Consider the following 14,157-nt stretch of genomic DNA (forward strand, 5'->3'; position numbering starts at 1 on the left):
GTTCAGACATTACATGGCTCCGTGTCTCTGCTGAGAGTCCGTAACCCCTGGGGGCACACGGAGTGGATCGGGCCGTGGAGAGACGGGTAGGAGGATTTATTTCTGGTTCAGGTAATAATGAGCTGTCACACACCGATGAAATCTTCACGTACAATATGTTTCTGTTTCCTCAGGGGACCTGAATGGCAGAGTGTAAAAGACCCCGAGGAGTCAGAAAATGTGATATTAGAGGATGGAGAATTCTGGTAAAAAAAAATTAAAACAAATTGTAACAGTGAAAAACAAAAAGAAAAAACATTGTAAAATGTAAATCTGACTCTTTACATGCAATGGAGAGATGCTAAGCACTTCTTGGTTATTTCCATGAAGATGCTCCAGAAATATTGCTTACGCCTTATGGATCTTCTCAAGGAGAACCAGAACCAGAACTTTCCAAGATTATTCTCATTAGTGAGACATATGTGTTAGAGCTCAAGCAAATCTCCATTTTTTTTTTTTTATCAACAAGTGCTATCCATGATTTTCACAGATGGCACTTATACCTCTGATACTCTGTGGGGCCTTAACATATGTGGTTTGTTTACAACTGGTTGCCTTGGAGTCCGACCATCGTTGCTGGATAACAGAATATGCTCAGTGCTTACAAGCTTTTTTTCTATTGAGCTTGTAAGCACTGTTTTCAAGTGGTCTGGATCGTTGGAGAGTGTGGTAACCTCCTAATCCCAGCCAGTTTATAAGCTAGTCAGCAGCCGTGGTCAGTCAAAGTGACCTTCACATACATGGCTGTGGGTAAACAGATGGTAAATGGTGGTAACAAACAGTCTGTTCCTCTCACACTCCTCTTTTTCACTGCTGTGCTCTCACACAGTATCTGTAATAGTTATTTAGTGTTTTATGGCTTTCTCTCCTTATCTCTATGGCTAAGCTGTGAGCTGTGACGTCTTTTCACTTTCCAGATTCACCATAAAAATGGCCACTACATTTCCTGCTTCAGCTTTTATACAGGCTATGATTGTCACTCCTGCTGTTCTATGTGATATAATGGCTGAAAGGCTTTATGGAGGAGCCCGCTCTCATGTGCCAGTGGTTATGTGAATCTTCTCTGCTTGACGCAATCTTTTGCGATGTGCAAAATGATGGCTAATATTTTAGGCGACTCGAACAAAGCGCAAATTGGGTACAGCAAATTGCTAAAAATTCTGCACAAATTTTATTAGAGGATAGGTGAGAGGCTCCTGATCAAGGGATCCCAATAGCGGGAGGTAAAAAAAAATGGGTGAAAAGACGCATGTCATTGGGTATATTGAAGAACCATAAGGTGATGAGTTATATATGGATTAGTTTCAGGGTTAGATGATCGATAGAGAATGAAATAATAGGCCGGTATATGGGAAGGACTAAGGAGAGGATGAAATGTACATTCGCTATATATATTCAGCATTGTCTTCCTCTTTATGTAGGATGGCAGTTGACGACTTCCAAAAAAATTTCCACTTTCTGGAAATTTGTCACCTGGGGCCACAGAGTATTGTGAAAATCGGTGCAGCAGCTAAACCTTGGGAATATGTTACCTATGAAGGACGCTGGGTGAAAGGACTGTCCGCAGGGGGCAGCCTGACCAGCAGCGGTAAGATAAAAGGTCCATGTAATATACTGCTGCTTTATGTTGGTTGGTTGGTCTTCTCTTCTTGGCTTGTCATTGGACTGGTCAACTTCATCTTTTTTTACCAAATTCTACATGAAAATCCAAAATGTAGACTTAAAACAAAAAAAAAAAATATTGTAGTTGCATTCGAGACGATCCCGTTGGTGAAGTCCATGGTCAACCTATGGACAATCTTTGATTTCTACAAAGCTTAAACCCCTTTGACTGCAATGCATCGGTCAGCTTACCTACTGGAAATCACACACCTGTTTTTACTCACTGTCTCCAATAAACCAGGTGTATAGGTGTAAAAAAAAAAAACTTTAACCCCCCCCAAATTCTCTGCTTTACAGATTACTACTGGCTGAACCCCCAATTTTCCCTCACTTTGGAGAATAATAACAAAGACAACTCTGAACCCCAAACATTATGCAGCTTTATTGTGTCCGTCATGCAGAAGCATCAGAGGCTACGGAGGACGGGGCACATCCGTGTAGCATGCCATATATTCCAGGTAATATAAATATACAGGACCATGTCAACCTCCAGTACATGTAGACTAAAATGCTTGGGTTTGGACCCTCACAGATACCGGAGCCCAACTGTGACTGTGACTCTGCACCTCCTAGTGCAACTAGTACAGATATTTCAATGGCTGCAAAAGTTTTCTGATTTTGCAATGCAAATGGTCCCTTTTTGCAATCATGTTAAAGGGGTTGTCCAGTCTCGGGGAACAAGTCTGCAGTCACTCCATGTGCTTGCAGACTTGTGAATACTCACAGTGTATGCACTTCATGCTTTCAGGATTCTCCGCTGCCCTGTCTGGGAGCGGGCGGGTGCATAACTGCAAATATGCCATTTGTTGCATCCATGCTGTCAAGTGCCGACTAGACTTGTGTGGCCTCACTGAATATAAGTGAATTGAGCGAAAGCCGGACGAGTCTAGTCGGAATGTGGCTGGAAGTATGCTCGCTTTGAGGATTCACAAACCTGCAGCCACATAGAGTGGACAACCCCTTTTAAAGGGACTCTGTCACCTGAATTTGGCGGGACTGGTTTTGGGTCATATGGGCGGAGTTTTCGGGTGTTTGATTCACCCTTTCCTTACCCGCTGGCTGCAATATTGGATTGAAGTTCATTCTCTGTCCTCCATAGTACACGCCTCCGCAAAGCAATCTTGCCTTGCGCAGGTGTGTTCTACGGAGGACAGAGAATGAACTTCAATCCAATATTGCAGCCAGCATGCAGCCAGCGGGTAAGGAAAGGGTGAATCAAACACCCGAAAACTCCGCCCATATGACCCAAAACCAGTCCCGCCAAATTCAGGTGACAGAGTCCCTTTAAAGGGCTATCAGGTTCGCGAAAAAAATGATTAATCATGAAAACTTTTTTTTTGCATGGATAAGGCCCAATGAGGCCCCTAATTTAGTGCATAAGGCATGCATACACGTGCACTTTTCATCTGCATTTTTCCATACAGAACAAAGTGTTGCCCAAATAATACAGTACTGCCATAATCAGAAAAAAAAATGTCCAAGCTTCTACTAATTCTTAAACAGTAAAAACTACAGGTTGCACCCTGGTGAAACTAGGCTGTCCCATTTTTCTCCTTTTTTTTTTTTTCACGGACTCACTGATTTGAAGGAGTGAGCTTGAATCGTGGCTCTTATTCTCAGGATCCATTTTAAAGGGACCCTGAGCAATCGCTGGGTTTGCTTGATTAAAAGTGAGAAAAAAACACTCTAATAAAAATTCAGTAATTTTATTAATTATAATCCAAAAGATAATAAAGCATAACTACAAAATGATGACACAGACTTCAGACATGATGCTTATACAGACAGATTAAGGCGACTGTAGTAACACACGGGGAAGATAAATCAGGTACCCGTACCCCCCGAGGAAGCCCAACGCGAAACGCGCGTCGGGGCTGCTGCAGGAGACAGGCACTGGCACATGGGTAAGATAAGCGGCGCACTGGGCATTTACCTATATTCTTCGGTCCCGTAGGTTATACAGTGTGTATTGTATTATGCTCCCCAAATTGGGATATAGTTATATATTTCTTTAAGCACTTTAGATTGCACTAAGCACCTTTCCAGTACATGCTGTACCATATATAATACGGGTACCTGATTTATCTTCCCCGTGTGTTACTACAGTCGCCTTAATCTGTCTGTATAAGCATCATGTCTGAAGTCTGTGTCATCATTTTGTAGTTATGCTTTATTATCTTTTGGATTATAATTAATAAAATTACTGAATTTTTATTAGAGTGTTTTGGACTTTGTACTCCATGGAGTTTTTGTAGGATATATGCTTTTGGAGTGTCCTGGTTATTATGTCCTAATTGATATGGGATGTTTTCCCGGAGTATTTATCTGAATTATGTATCAATGGTATTGGTTTTTTGATTAAAAGTGAGGTCCAACTAAAGCGGCATCTACTTTTCCTGACGATGTGTTGACCACTCCAGGTCAAGTATTTTATCTCGACCGATTGGATCACGTTATTCCGCAAGCTCCATATTGGGGTAAGCTGGATCTCAGATGGTTATTTCATTCTTTGACAAGAGACTATGTTTTTATGTATTTAATCAGGGAGATGATACCCATGTGTATATATTCCAAGATGCCCTCCGCTCCTTTCAGCCTCTTCTTAGTGCTGGGCCGTGTGATAATCACCGGGAGGTTGTCCTCTGCTCCAGCCTTCCACCGGGACGCTACATAATCATCCCATCCTTAGAGAAGGAGTCTGATGAGGGAGAGTTTCTGATCCGAATACTAACAGAGAAGGGATGCAATAACAGGTAACAAATGGAGAAACAGTAGAAAAGTAAGGCCCACTAATGGGGGAGCCCCCAAGATTGGATTACCCTTCCTTAGGACTAATGTCTCCAGTGGTGGCCACCCGGCAGAGGAATTTACTAAAGCACTTTGAAGGGGTCTTCAGAGATCACTGATCTGGCCGCTGGACTCGATTTGCACCAAGTCTACCCATACTCTAGATATTTGGGCTTGAGGAGAAGAGTGAACACAAGGATGGGGGTGAAGAAGTACTAAGCTCTGGGGTCCCCATTGTATGAATATGACATGGTGTGAAAATGGTCCCATGTTGGGTTTTGCTATGGGCTCTTTCTGCTTTATACATCACAGGTAGTACATCATGTTGGCTCTAAAGTTCCACTGAGGGCCCTCAAAGGTCCCCAAGAAAATGTTCTGAATGTATATTAGTTGTGCCTCTGAGTTAGGCCGGAGTCACACTACAGCGAGATACGGCAGAGTCTCGCTGGTTAAAAGCAAGCTCTGGCACCGGTACTACGGAGCGGAGCGTGCAGCTCCATGTATTGCTATGCGGCCGCACGCTCCGCTCTGGAGTGCCGGTGCCAGAGCTTGGTTTTAACCTGCGAGACTCGGCCGTATCTCGCTGTGTGTGATCCCGGCCTAAGAATCACTCTAAATCCCACTGTATACTGTATATGAGGATGCAGGCTTCATAGGACTTATAGCCTTGTTACTGCAGTGATCTTTATCACTTCCAATCAATATATCGTAATTGTCCTTTTGTTAATCTTAGGCCACTGGAAATGAATGCGAAGTGTGCTGAAATTCCGGTAAGTGTCATACAATCATAACTCCGTGGCATCAGACATGGGACACAACCACAAAAGCTTTCTGATGTGAGAGGCCGTTTTCCCAATTCCTTTACTGAAAGGGAATGTGTCATCAGAAAAGTAATTAGTAAATTGGGTCTGTAATTTAAAACTATTAAAAATTATTAATGTACTATTTAATGTTCTATAATTTTCTTGTACAAAGACTGATAACCCCTCCATATACAGTAGAAAATATATCCAGCACAATAGGTGATATCACAGCTCACCTCCTCCCCCTGTACAATGACTGATAACACCTCTATATACAGTAGATAACACAGGATCCACCATTCACAATAGGTGATGTCACAGCTCACCTCCTCCTGTAAAATGACTGATAATACCTCTATATACAGTAGATAACACAGGATCCACCATTCACAATAGGTGATATCACAGCTCACCTCCTCCTCCTGTACAATGACTGATAACACCTCCACATACAGTAGATAACACAGGATCTGCCATTCACAATAGGTGATGTCACAGCTCACCTCCCCCCTCCTGTACAATGACTGATAACACCTCTATATACAGTAGATAACACAGCATCCAGCATAGGTGATGTCACAGCTCACCTTTTAAAGTTATGTTGTCTGATGCTCTTATACACAAGTTAATAAACTATTATTGGAACATGTCCATCTTATAAAGTAGACATGTGTAGTGGGGTACATTTCTTGTTTCTGCATTACAGGCACTTTCTCCATTCCCCTCAGAGGACCATTGTATGAGGCGGTTTTTACAGTTTGCAAATCAGGTACATTTTATAGAGATAAATAAAAGGGATAACTTTAAAGGGATTGTGAGGATTGCCCGGAAGATGATCTTGTGCTCATTTACATAAGACATGGGGAAATTTTTTTTATGTGGCTTATAAAAGGTATGGGGCATGGCATTATTATCCTGTTAACTGGGAACACCAGTGTTTCATTTACGTGGCATATATGGGTGCCCAAATGTCCTTGACGCGTCCCTTTTTAGGGTATGTGCACACGTTAGGATTTTCATCATGTGCACAAAAATTGCAGAATGCATTCTAAATGATAGGATGCATATGTCTGCAGTTTGTAATGCGTTTTTATCGTGAAAAAAACGCAAAAAAAAAAAAACGCCAAAAAACCTGAACGTGTGCACATACCCTCAATACTAAAATCTGCTTTCTGTCAGCCACCAGTATGTGGAGTTTTGGGCTTACTGCATAGTGTTAATACAAAAAACCCAATAATAAAGCATAATGCAGCATGTACCTAAACTTTAGGGGAAGCTGCTCTGAAAATCCCAGTGATCGTGGAGGTGAATCCACACCCAACCACAGATTCTTCCTGCAGTGGCCCCTAGTGGGGAAATGAAGAACCTGTTTATGAAAATTTAAAGGGACACTGTCACCTGAATTTGGAGGGAACAATCTTCAGCCATGGAGGCGGGGTTTTCGGGTGTTTGATTCACCCTTTCCTTACCCGCTGGCTGCAATATTGGATTGAAGTTCATTCTCTGTCCTACATAGTACTCGCCTGCGCAAGGCAAGATTGCACCTTGCGCAGGCATGTACTACGGAGGACAGAGAATGAAATTCAATCCAATATTGCAGCCAGCATGCAGCCAGCAGGTAAGGAAAGGGTGAATCAAACACCCCAAAACCCCGCCTCCATGGCTGAAGATTGTTCCCTCCAAATTCAGGTGACAGTGTCCCTTTAAAGTCTACCAAAGTGGAAGCATCTCTTTCTTAGCCGCTCTCTTTTCTGCGAAAATATGAGGTCTTTAGTAAAGTTCCCACCTCTATGACATCCATATGCCTTAAAAAAAAAAAAGTCTAGATTTTTGCCAACACACATTACCATAATGAAGGTCAAACCTGCTGACATACGGATGGCCCAGCTGAACATGTAATGTATCTCCTCAACTCGAATGTTTGGGGATAGAAGGATCAGGCATATTGGGATTTAACATGCCCAATCCTTTTGTTCTATGGGGAGTAAAACCACTTCCATAGTGTCTATTTTGATATTCCCATACAGAACACGTATGCGTTCAGCCGAGCATGTGTGTGTGTTTATGTAGGGGAAGAGGAAGTGATACCGGTCATCTCATATGGCCTACGTGTACCCAATCCTCATGTTGGCCATACACACGAGATACCTATTGGCTGAGCGTTTATTCGGCAGACAGTCTCTTTTGACCCTTCCTTGCACACTGGTACTTGTCTCTGGCAAGTGCTCATGTGTTTTCAATTTTGGAGAGAAGAAAAAGTCACTGTCAGACTCTCCTGGCAGCGGCTTATCTCCCCTGTGAACTAAGGAATTGGGCATTAAAATTCCACTTGGCGGATCCTTCTCTTTTCCAAAATCATTTGTTGGCGGGGAGAGTCGAGAGGCCTAAATACACATCTGATAGTCCTCCCGTCCTGTCAAAACTTGTCTGACTTGCACCTAGTGTGAATGGGACCTTTAAAAGTTTCCTCTTTGCACAAGAAGAAGCAAAATCCGGGCTCTCTCATCTTCTCCTCTGCTCCTCTGCATCCGCTCTCCGCAATGCTAACCCAATGTATCCTTCATGTCCATCCATCCCCTTTAATTATAATCCCACCCCTTTGTCTGATTACAGGAGGGCCGAGTCAATAGCGTACAACTTCACAAACTTTTGGCTTGGTTACTGACGGAGTTTGGTGAGTAAATGAAACCGTCAAGAGACCCGGGACGGAATAGTTCCGGCAGTCAGCGCTGCAGATTCCCGACCCGCAGCGCGGAATAGTTTAAAAAGCAAACTGTGCAGAAAAGTAAATGATTGCAAAAGTATTCATCCCCCTTTAAATCCTTCTTTTATGGGCATACACAGCGAGCTGAACCCATTCTTTCATTACACGCGCAGTCTTGACCTCCCTGCCCATTCACCCAAGCAGTAAATGATACAGTGTATGTCCCACACGATCTCGCCCACATACGCCCGCAATTTACAGGTGTCAATCTGGTATGAAGGCGCTGTATTAGCAAAGCTCCATCACATGTGGATGTTTATGATGCCGCTCCTGCTTGTAGATGCTTCAGTGCATGACAAACATCCCTTTCCACACCTACTAAATCCCTAATCAAACACCATGGGGCTCGGATGACGTGACGTGACTCTGAGTCATCCATCTTGCGCTACAAGTCGGATTATATTTAGGTAAAAAAAAAAAAAATATGGGTGAGAATCCAACCAATGCGGAAAAAGGAAATCAGGAAGGAAATTGACACATGAGGCTATTTTTTATTTTTTTAATTTTTTTTGCAATGCATAAGGTGAAATTTTCATCAAAATCTGATATTTTTTTTAGGCAGTGCCCTTCCCTGGATCTTGGAGGCAGTATTTTGGCAAATAAGACGCTCGTGCTCCACCGATGACTAGAAATTGTGGTATTTTGTGAATTTGACTATTTCCAATGGTTGCATTCATTTCTAAGGTCAACCCATGAAACAGTTATCCTTGGGGGGGCTTGGACCTTTAAAGTGACTACACACCTTTTCAAATAGCTGTCGTTTGGCTGTTAACGATTTCTTCCCAATCCGAATTAGGGGAAAAGTTATATTTAATGAAAAGTAGCTGCTGCCACACACCAAAGATGGGGCATGTTGGAATGCGACATGCGCTACCATTCCGAACCTCAATATCTGGCGTTGAGTGAGATTTGGGCAACCCGCGCTAGGCTGTTGGCCAACAATCCAGATGTAAGGCATCTAGGCTCCTTTACTTATCATACCTTTACGACCTTCCTAATTGGTCTCAAGATGGAAGCGTTTGCATTAAAGGAGCACTAAACAGAGAAAATATTTAAAAAAAAATGAGCTCTCAATCTCTAACTTTTCTGTCTAATATTACAATTAATACCAAAAGTATATAAAGAAATCTTCCCTGTGACTCAATAAACAAACCATTTCCCCGCCTCTTCCTCACTGTTTTCTATATTGTTGTAACAACTGTCTGCAGCAGGAGCCTCCCCCCAATGCATTTTGTGCAGCAAACAATACGACTTTTCACCACCTACGTGACTATGGTGCATGTCTTTTAGATGGCCTCCAGCCAACAACAGAACTGATAAAAATTAACGGATTTCTGCAAAGTCGGAATGTTACGATGGTGCTTATAGATTAGACTGCGATCCTACACACCAAGCCTGCGCAAAGTGTGGCCTGGGAGCCTCTTCCAGATCTCTGACTGTTCCTACAAGACCTGTTGATGGGGCAACTAAAGAGATGGTGTTGGCAGCGGGGAACTTTTTAGCACAGCGTGAACCCGACCTGCGTAGAATGCCATGGCGCTCCTGGCTTCCCACCTTGCTGCCGCAGCACACCAAAACAATTCACCCCACTGCTGCCTCCCAACCCAAAAAAATCTATTAAAGGCCTCTGCTTCCATGGCAAGCATCCATTTAAAGTTTATATTGAATGTTCCAAATATCTTTTCACCCCACCCAAAGTGTGTGGAGTCCACAAAGAAGAGCAAAAAGTGTCAACACCCTTGTTGTAATCTTAGAACTTGAAATTCTTGAAACAAAATTTTTCAGTCTTGATACGATGGATGGACGCGTTTTCGACTTCCCGTCCTCTGACGTTGTCAACTGTTTTTCTGTATCTTTGCAGATCCCCATTTGCCAAAGTTCACCTTGGAGATTTGCCGCTCACTAATGGCCTCAATGGATGTATCCTTTATGTGTTAATACGAAGGCTCATTTGTTGGGTTTATGACCCAAAGTCTAGTAAAGATCTAGAAAAAGGAAAAGGAATGAAGAAAGCTCACCATGCTAACATGTGAATGAGAGCAGGGGATGGTGAGTAGGTGGGCGACGAATCCTGATGAGGCACAGCAAACGTGAAAATCTGGAAAAGAAGCTCGGCACAACCATCAGCTTAAAAATAGAAATCCACACGACGCGTTTCTGGCATGACAAACTCCCTCCATTATAGTATAAAAAAACGAAACGTGTCAGTGTGGCGCCCCAAGGTTCTAGTCATCACAGTAATGTCGCTCTCTTCACGGGGAGAGTGATGCTACGTTTGGAGGCAAGAAGGGATAACTGTAACCAGGTACCACAAACATGCAACACATTCACACTCCAGGCCACCAGGGGGAGCTCTTGATCCTATTTCTTAGGTGACTCTCTCTCTCTATATATATCTATCTATCTATCGATCTATCTATATATATATATCTATATATATATATATATATATATATATATATATATAGATATATATATATATCTGGCAGTCTGTAGAGAAAGAGAGAGAGAAAGTTCCAGACAGCCGTCTGAGGAGGACAAAGGGTTTACGGTGGTGTGCATGCTCCCAGAGCTGCAGCTCCCAGAATGAGACGTTTTAGAAAGCAGAATTGATTGCAGTGAGCGTGCAGGAGAAGAAGCACAGGAGAAGATACCAGAAGGGGACCAGCCCCAAGCAGGCTGCCTCCTTCTGAGGCGCAGAACACCGGTAACCCGAACACCGAGGTTGTAAGGACCTCCATGCCTTACATCAGAGACCGGCAGGACAGCTATTTGTACGTTACCTGTCCGACCCAACACCTAGGAGGTGACACCCCGCAGAGCCGGGTCATCTTAGAGACCCTATAAGCAGGCTTAAGTCTCCAGTCATAAGGGTTTTTTCCTATCCTAACCGGGGGACAGAGAGAGAAAGAGATAACATCTGTGAGGACCCTATGTGAAGCTTCTAGCAGTAAGGGACTACACCACTACAGCGCAAAGGAAGGTTTTTACTTTCCACCTGGATAAGGGGACTCTGGACTTGCCTCCAAACCGGCCAGACTCTGCCTACCCTGTGATCCAGTGCCCGGACTGTGGCTGCTGAAGACTTCAGTAAATGAGGTAAAGAGACTGCAAACCTGTGTCTTCGTTCCTTACTGCACCTCTCACCATACCACCGTCTTCACACCGGAAGCCTTGGGGACACACTTCGCCTGTGGGAAGATATACCATCTAGCTGCCATAACATCACCCCAGAGGACCCCTTGAGGCAGCGTCGGTCACCCTGACCGAATACCACAGGTGGCGTCACGAACATATACTTTAGTCCCTTTAAAAGCATCTTTCCCTTTTACACGGACGTCCCAGGGTCACAGACCGGGTCGCAGCCACCGTGACATCCCCCTGTGAACACCGGACCCGGTACAGAGTACACAACGGCCCTGGCGGGCAACTCATCTGTATTTACATTTCTCATATGGATCTACTCGTTTTAATGGATTTTGATCACCAGATTTCCATTTTTAACCTCGTAGTTGTGCCGAGCTTCTTTTCCATTTTTTCGTAAAGATCTAGATGTTTGAGGTCATCTAGCCTACAGTAGGTGATATATAGCTAGCCCACGTTGGCGCCCTTCACATCTCGCTCCGTCATCTCATTTCTCACTCTGTACGTTATGATGATGTGACTCTGGACAGATATCGGCTGCTGGATCCCTGGACTCGGGGCAGTTTTGCATACTTTGGAAGAAAATCACAGCTGGAACGGTGCGTTTATCACTTTTTATGTACTTTTGTTGGGAATCAATTCTAGCTCGTACCTTGTGGTTTCACCAATATGCATCAATGTTGAATATTTTCTCTAGGTTCTTGTCTCATGTGAATGGGACAAGCTGCAGTACCAGGTAGGGGAACCCTTATGCGTTGCATCACTCGCAGAAATTTAGGGTTCCATTCATTCACCTGGGTAGCTGGGTTCCTAGATGAAGACCTCAACTGATCATTAATGGTCTGTCCTATGGTTGGAGCTAGGGTTGAGCGAAACGTGTCGAACATTTTCAAAAGTCGCCGACTTTTGACAAAGTCGGGTTTCATGAAACCCGATCCGACCCCTGTGCGGGGTCGGCCATGCGGTACGCGACTTTCGCGCCAAAGTCGCGTTTCAATGACGCGAAAAGCGCCATTTCTCAGCCAATGAAGGTAAACGCAGAGTGTGGGCATCGTGATGACATAGGTCCTGGTCCCCACCATCTTAGAGAAGGGCATTGCAGTGATTGGCTTGCTGTCCGCGGCGTCACAGGGGCTATAAAGGGGCGTTCCCGCCGACCGCCATGTTACTGCTGCTGATCTGAGCTTAGGGAGAGGTTGCTGCCGCTTCGTCAGAAGCAGGGATAGCGTTAGGCAGGGTCCATTAACCACCAAACCGCTTGTGCTGTAGCGATTTCCACTGTCCAACACCACCTTCGGTGTGCAGGGACAGTGGAAGCTACATTTTTTTTTTTTCCCCTCAGCGCTGTAGCTCATTGGGCTGCCCTAGAAGGCTCCCTGATAGCTGCATTGCTGTGTGTACGCCGCTGTGCAAACCAACTGCTTTTTTCAAAGCACAAATCCTCTTGTTCCTTCCTTTCTGCACAGCTATCTTTTTTGTTTGTCCACACTTTTTATTTAATTTGTGCATCAGTCCACTCCTTATTGCTGCCTGCCATACCTGGCTGAGATTACTGCAGGGAGATAGTAATTGAAGGACAGTTCCTTTTTTTTTTTTTTTTTGTGGGAGATTAAGATTGACATTTCTGCTAGAGTGCCATCCCTGTCTGTGTCATCTCTCACAAATAGTGGGCCATAGAAAGCTTATTAATTTTTTTGCTTGATTTGGGTTCTAAATTCTACCTGAAAAAATCAATAAATCAATCAGTGGGAGATTAATATTGGCCTTTGGGCTTGTGTGCCAGTCCTAAGCGTGCCATCTCTCTCTCTCAGATAGTGGGCCATAGAAAGCCTATTCATTATTTTTTTTATTGGGTTTATAAATTTTCCCTGGAAAAAAAAAAAAAAAGTGGGAGATTAATATTGGCCTCTGGGCTTGTGTGCCACTCCTGACTCCTGTGTGCGTCCTCTCTCACTCAGTGGGCCCTAGAAAGCCTATTTTTTGTTTTATTTGTTTCCTAAAGTCTCCCTGAAAAAAAAAAAAAAAAAAAAAAAATCAAATCAGTGGGAGATTAATATTGCCCTTTCTGCTTGTGTGCCAGTCTTGACTCCTGGGTGTACCATCTCTCTCTCTCCAATTGTGGGCCATAGAAAGCCTAGGCAGGCAGTAGGATGGCAGACATGGAGTTGTCAGGTGTGCAGTGGTCGAAGATTCAAGACATGTGTCAAGTCCTGGTTAGTGCAGACAACGCCATAATAAGCATGAGCATCCCCCTAATGCGTCTGCTGATGCAAAGTTTGACGCACATAAAGGATCAGGCGTCTGCAGCTGAGGAAGAGGAAAGCCTTGATGACAGTCAGCCATTGTCTGGCCAGGGCAGTGTACAGGACGAGGTAGCGGGCGAAGAGGAGGAGGAGGACGAGGAGGATGATGGGGATGATTATATTTTTAATGAGGAAGCTTTTCCGGGGCCACTGGAAATTGGTGGCGCGGCAAGGCCGGGTTCTGGTTTTTTGAGGGACACAAGTGACGTGGATTTGCCTGAAACTGCCCCTCAACCAAGCACAACCGCAGATTTGAGAACTGGAACTTTGGCCCACATGGCGGATTATGCCTTACGTATCCTCAAAAGGGACACACGCATAACTAAAATGATGAATGATGACGATTACTGGTTGGCCTGCCTCCTTGATCCTCGCTATAAAGGCAAATTGCAAAATATAATGCCACATGAGAACTTGGAACTAATATTAGCAACCAAACAATCAACTCTTGTTGACCGTTTGCTTCTGGCATTCCCTGCACACAGCGCCCGTGATCGTTCTCACACGAGCTGCAGGGGCCAGCAGACCAGAGGAGTTAGAGGGGCAGAAATCAGAAGTGGCGTTGGCCAGAGGGGTTTTCTGACCAGGTTGTGGAGTGATTTTGCTATGACCGCAGACAGGACAGGTACTGCAGTATCAATTCAAAGTGACAGGA

General features: G+C 44.1%; 1 protein-coding gene across 2 annotated transcripts in view; it reads left to right on the forward strand.

Moving 5' to 3' along the window:
• Positions 1-14,157, forward strand: part of LOC138661692 (calpain-1 catalytic subunit-like) — a 38,746-nt gene that overhangs the window by 7,612 nt on the left and 16,977 nt on the right. For both annotated transcript variants that reach the window (XM_069746545.1, XM_069746546.1), the window contains exons 8-17: positions 1-86; positions 174-245; positions 1,461-1,627; positions 1,999-2,159; positions 4,246-4,454; positions 5,222-5,258; positions 5,998-6,060; positions 7,905-7,965; positions 9,917-9,975; positions 11,730-11,798. In XM_069746545.1, the coding sequence (XP_069602646.1) occupies positions 1-86; positions 174-245; positions 1,461-1,627; positions 1,999-2,159; positions 4,246-4,454; positions 5,222-5,258; positions 5,998-6,060; positions 7,905-7,965; positions 9,917-9,975; positions 11,730-11,798 (984 nt within the window). The remainder of the gene's footprint in view (positions 87-173; positions 246-1,460; positions 1,628-1,998; positions 2,160-4,245; positions 4,455-5,221; positions 5,259-5,997; positions 6,061-7,904; positions 7,966-9,916; positions 9,976-11,729; positions 11,799-14,157) is intronic.

The sequence above is a fragment of the Ranitomeya imitator genome, chromosome 2 (genome assembly GCF_032444005.1).
Source record: "Ranitomeya imitator isolate aRanImi1 chromosome 2, aRanImi1.pri, whole genome shotgun sequence".
NCBI lineage: Eukaryota > Metazoa > Chordata > Amphibia > Anura > Dendrobatidae > Ranitomeya > Ranitomeya imitator.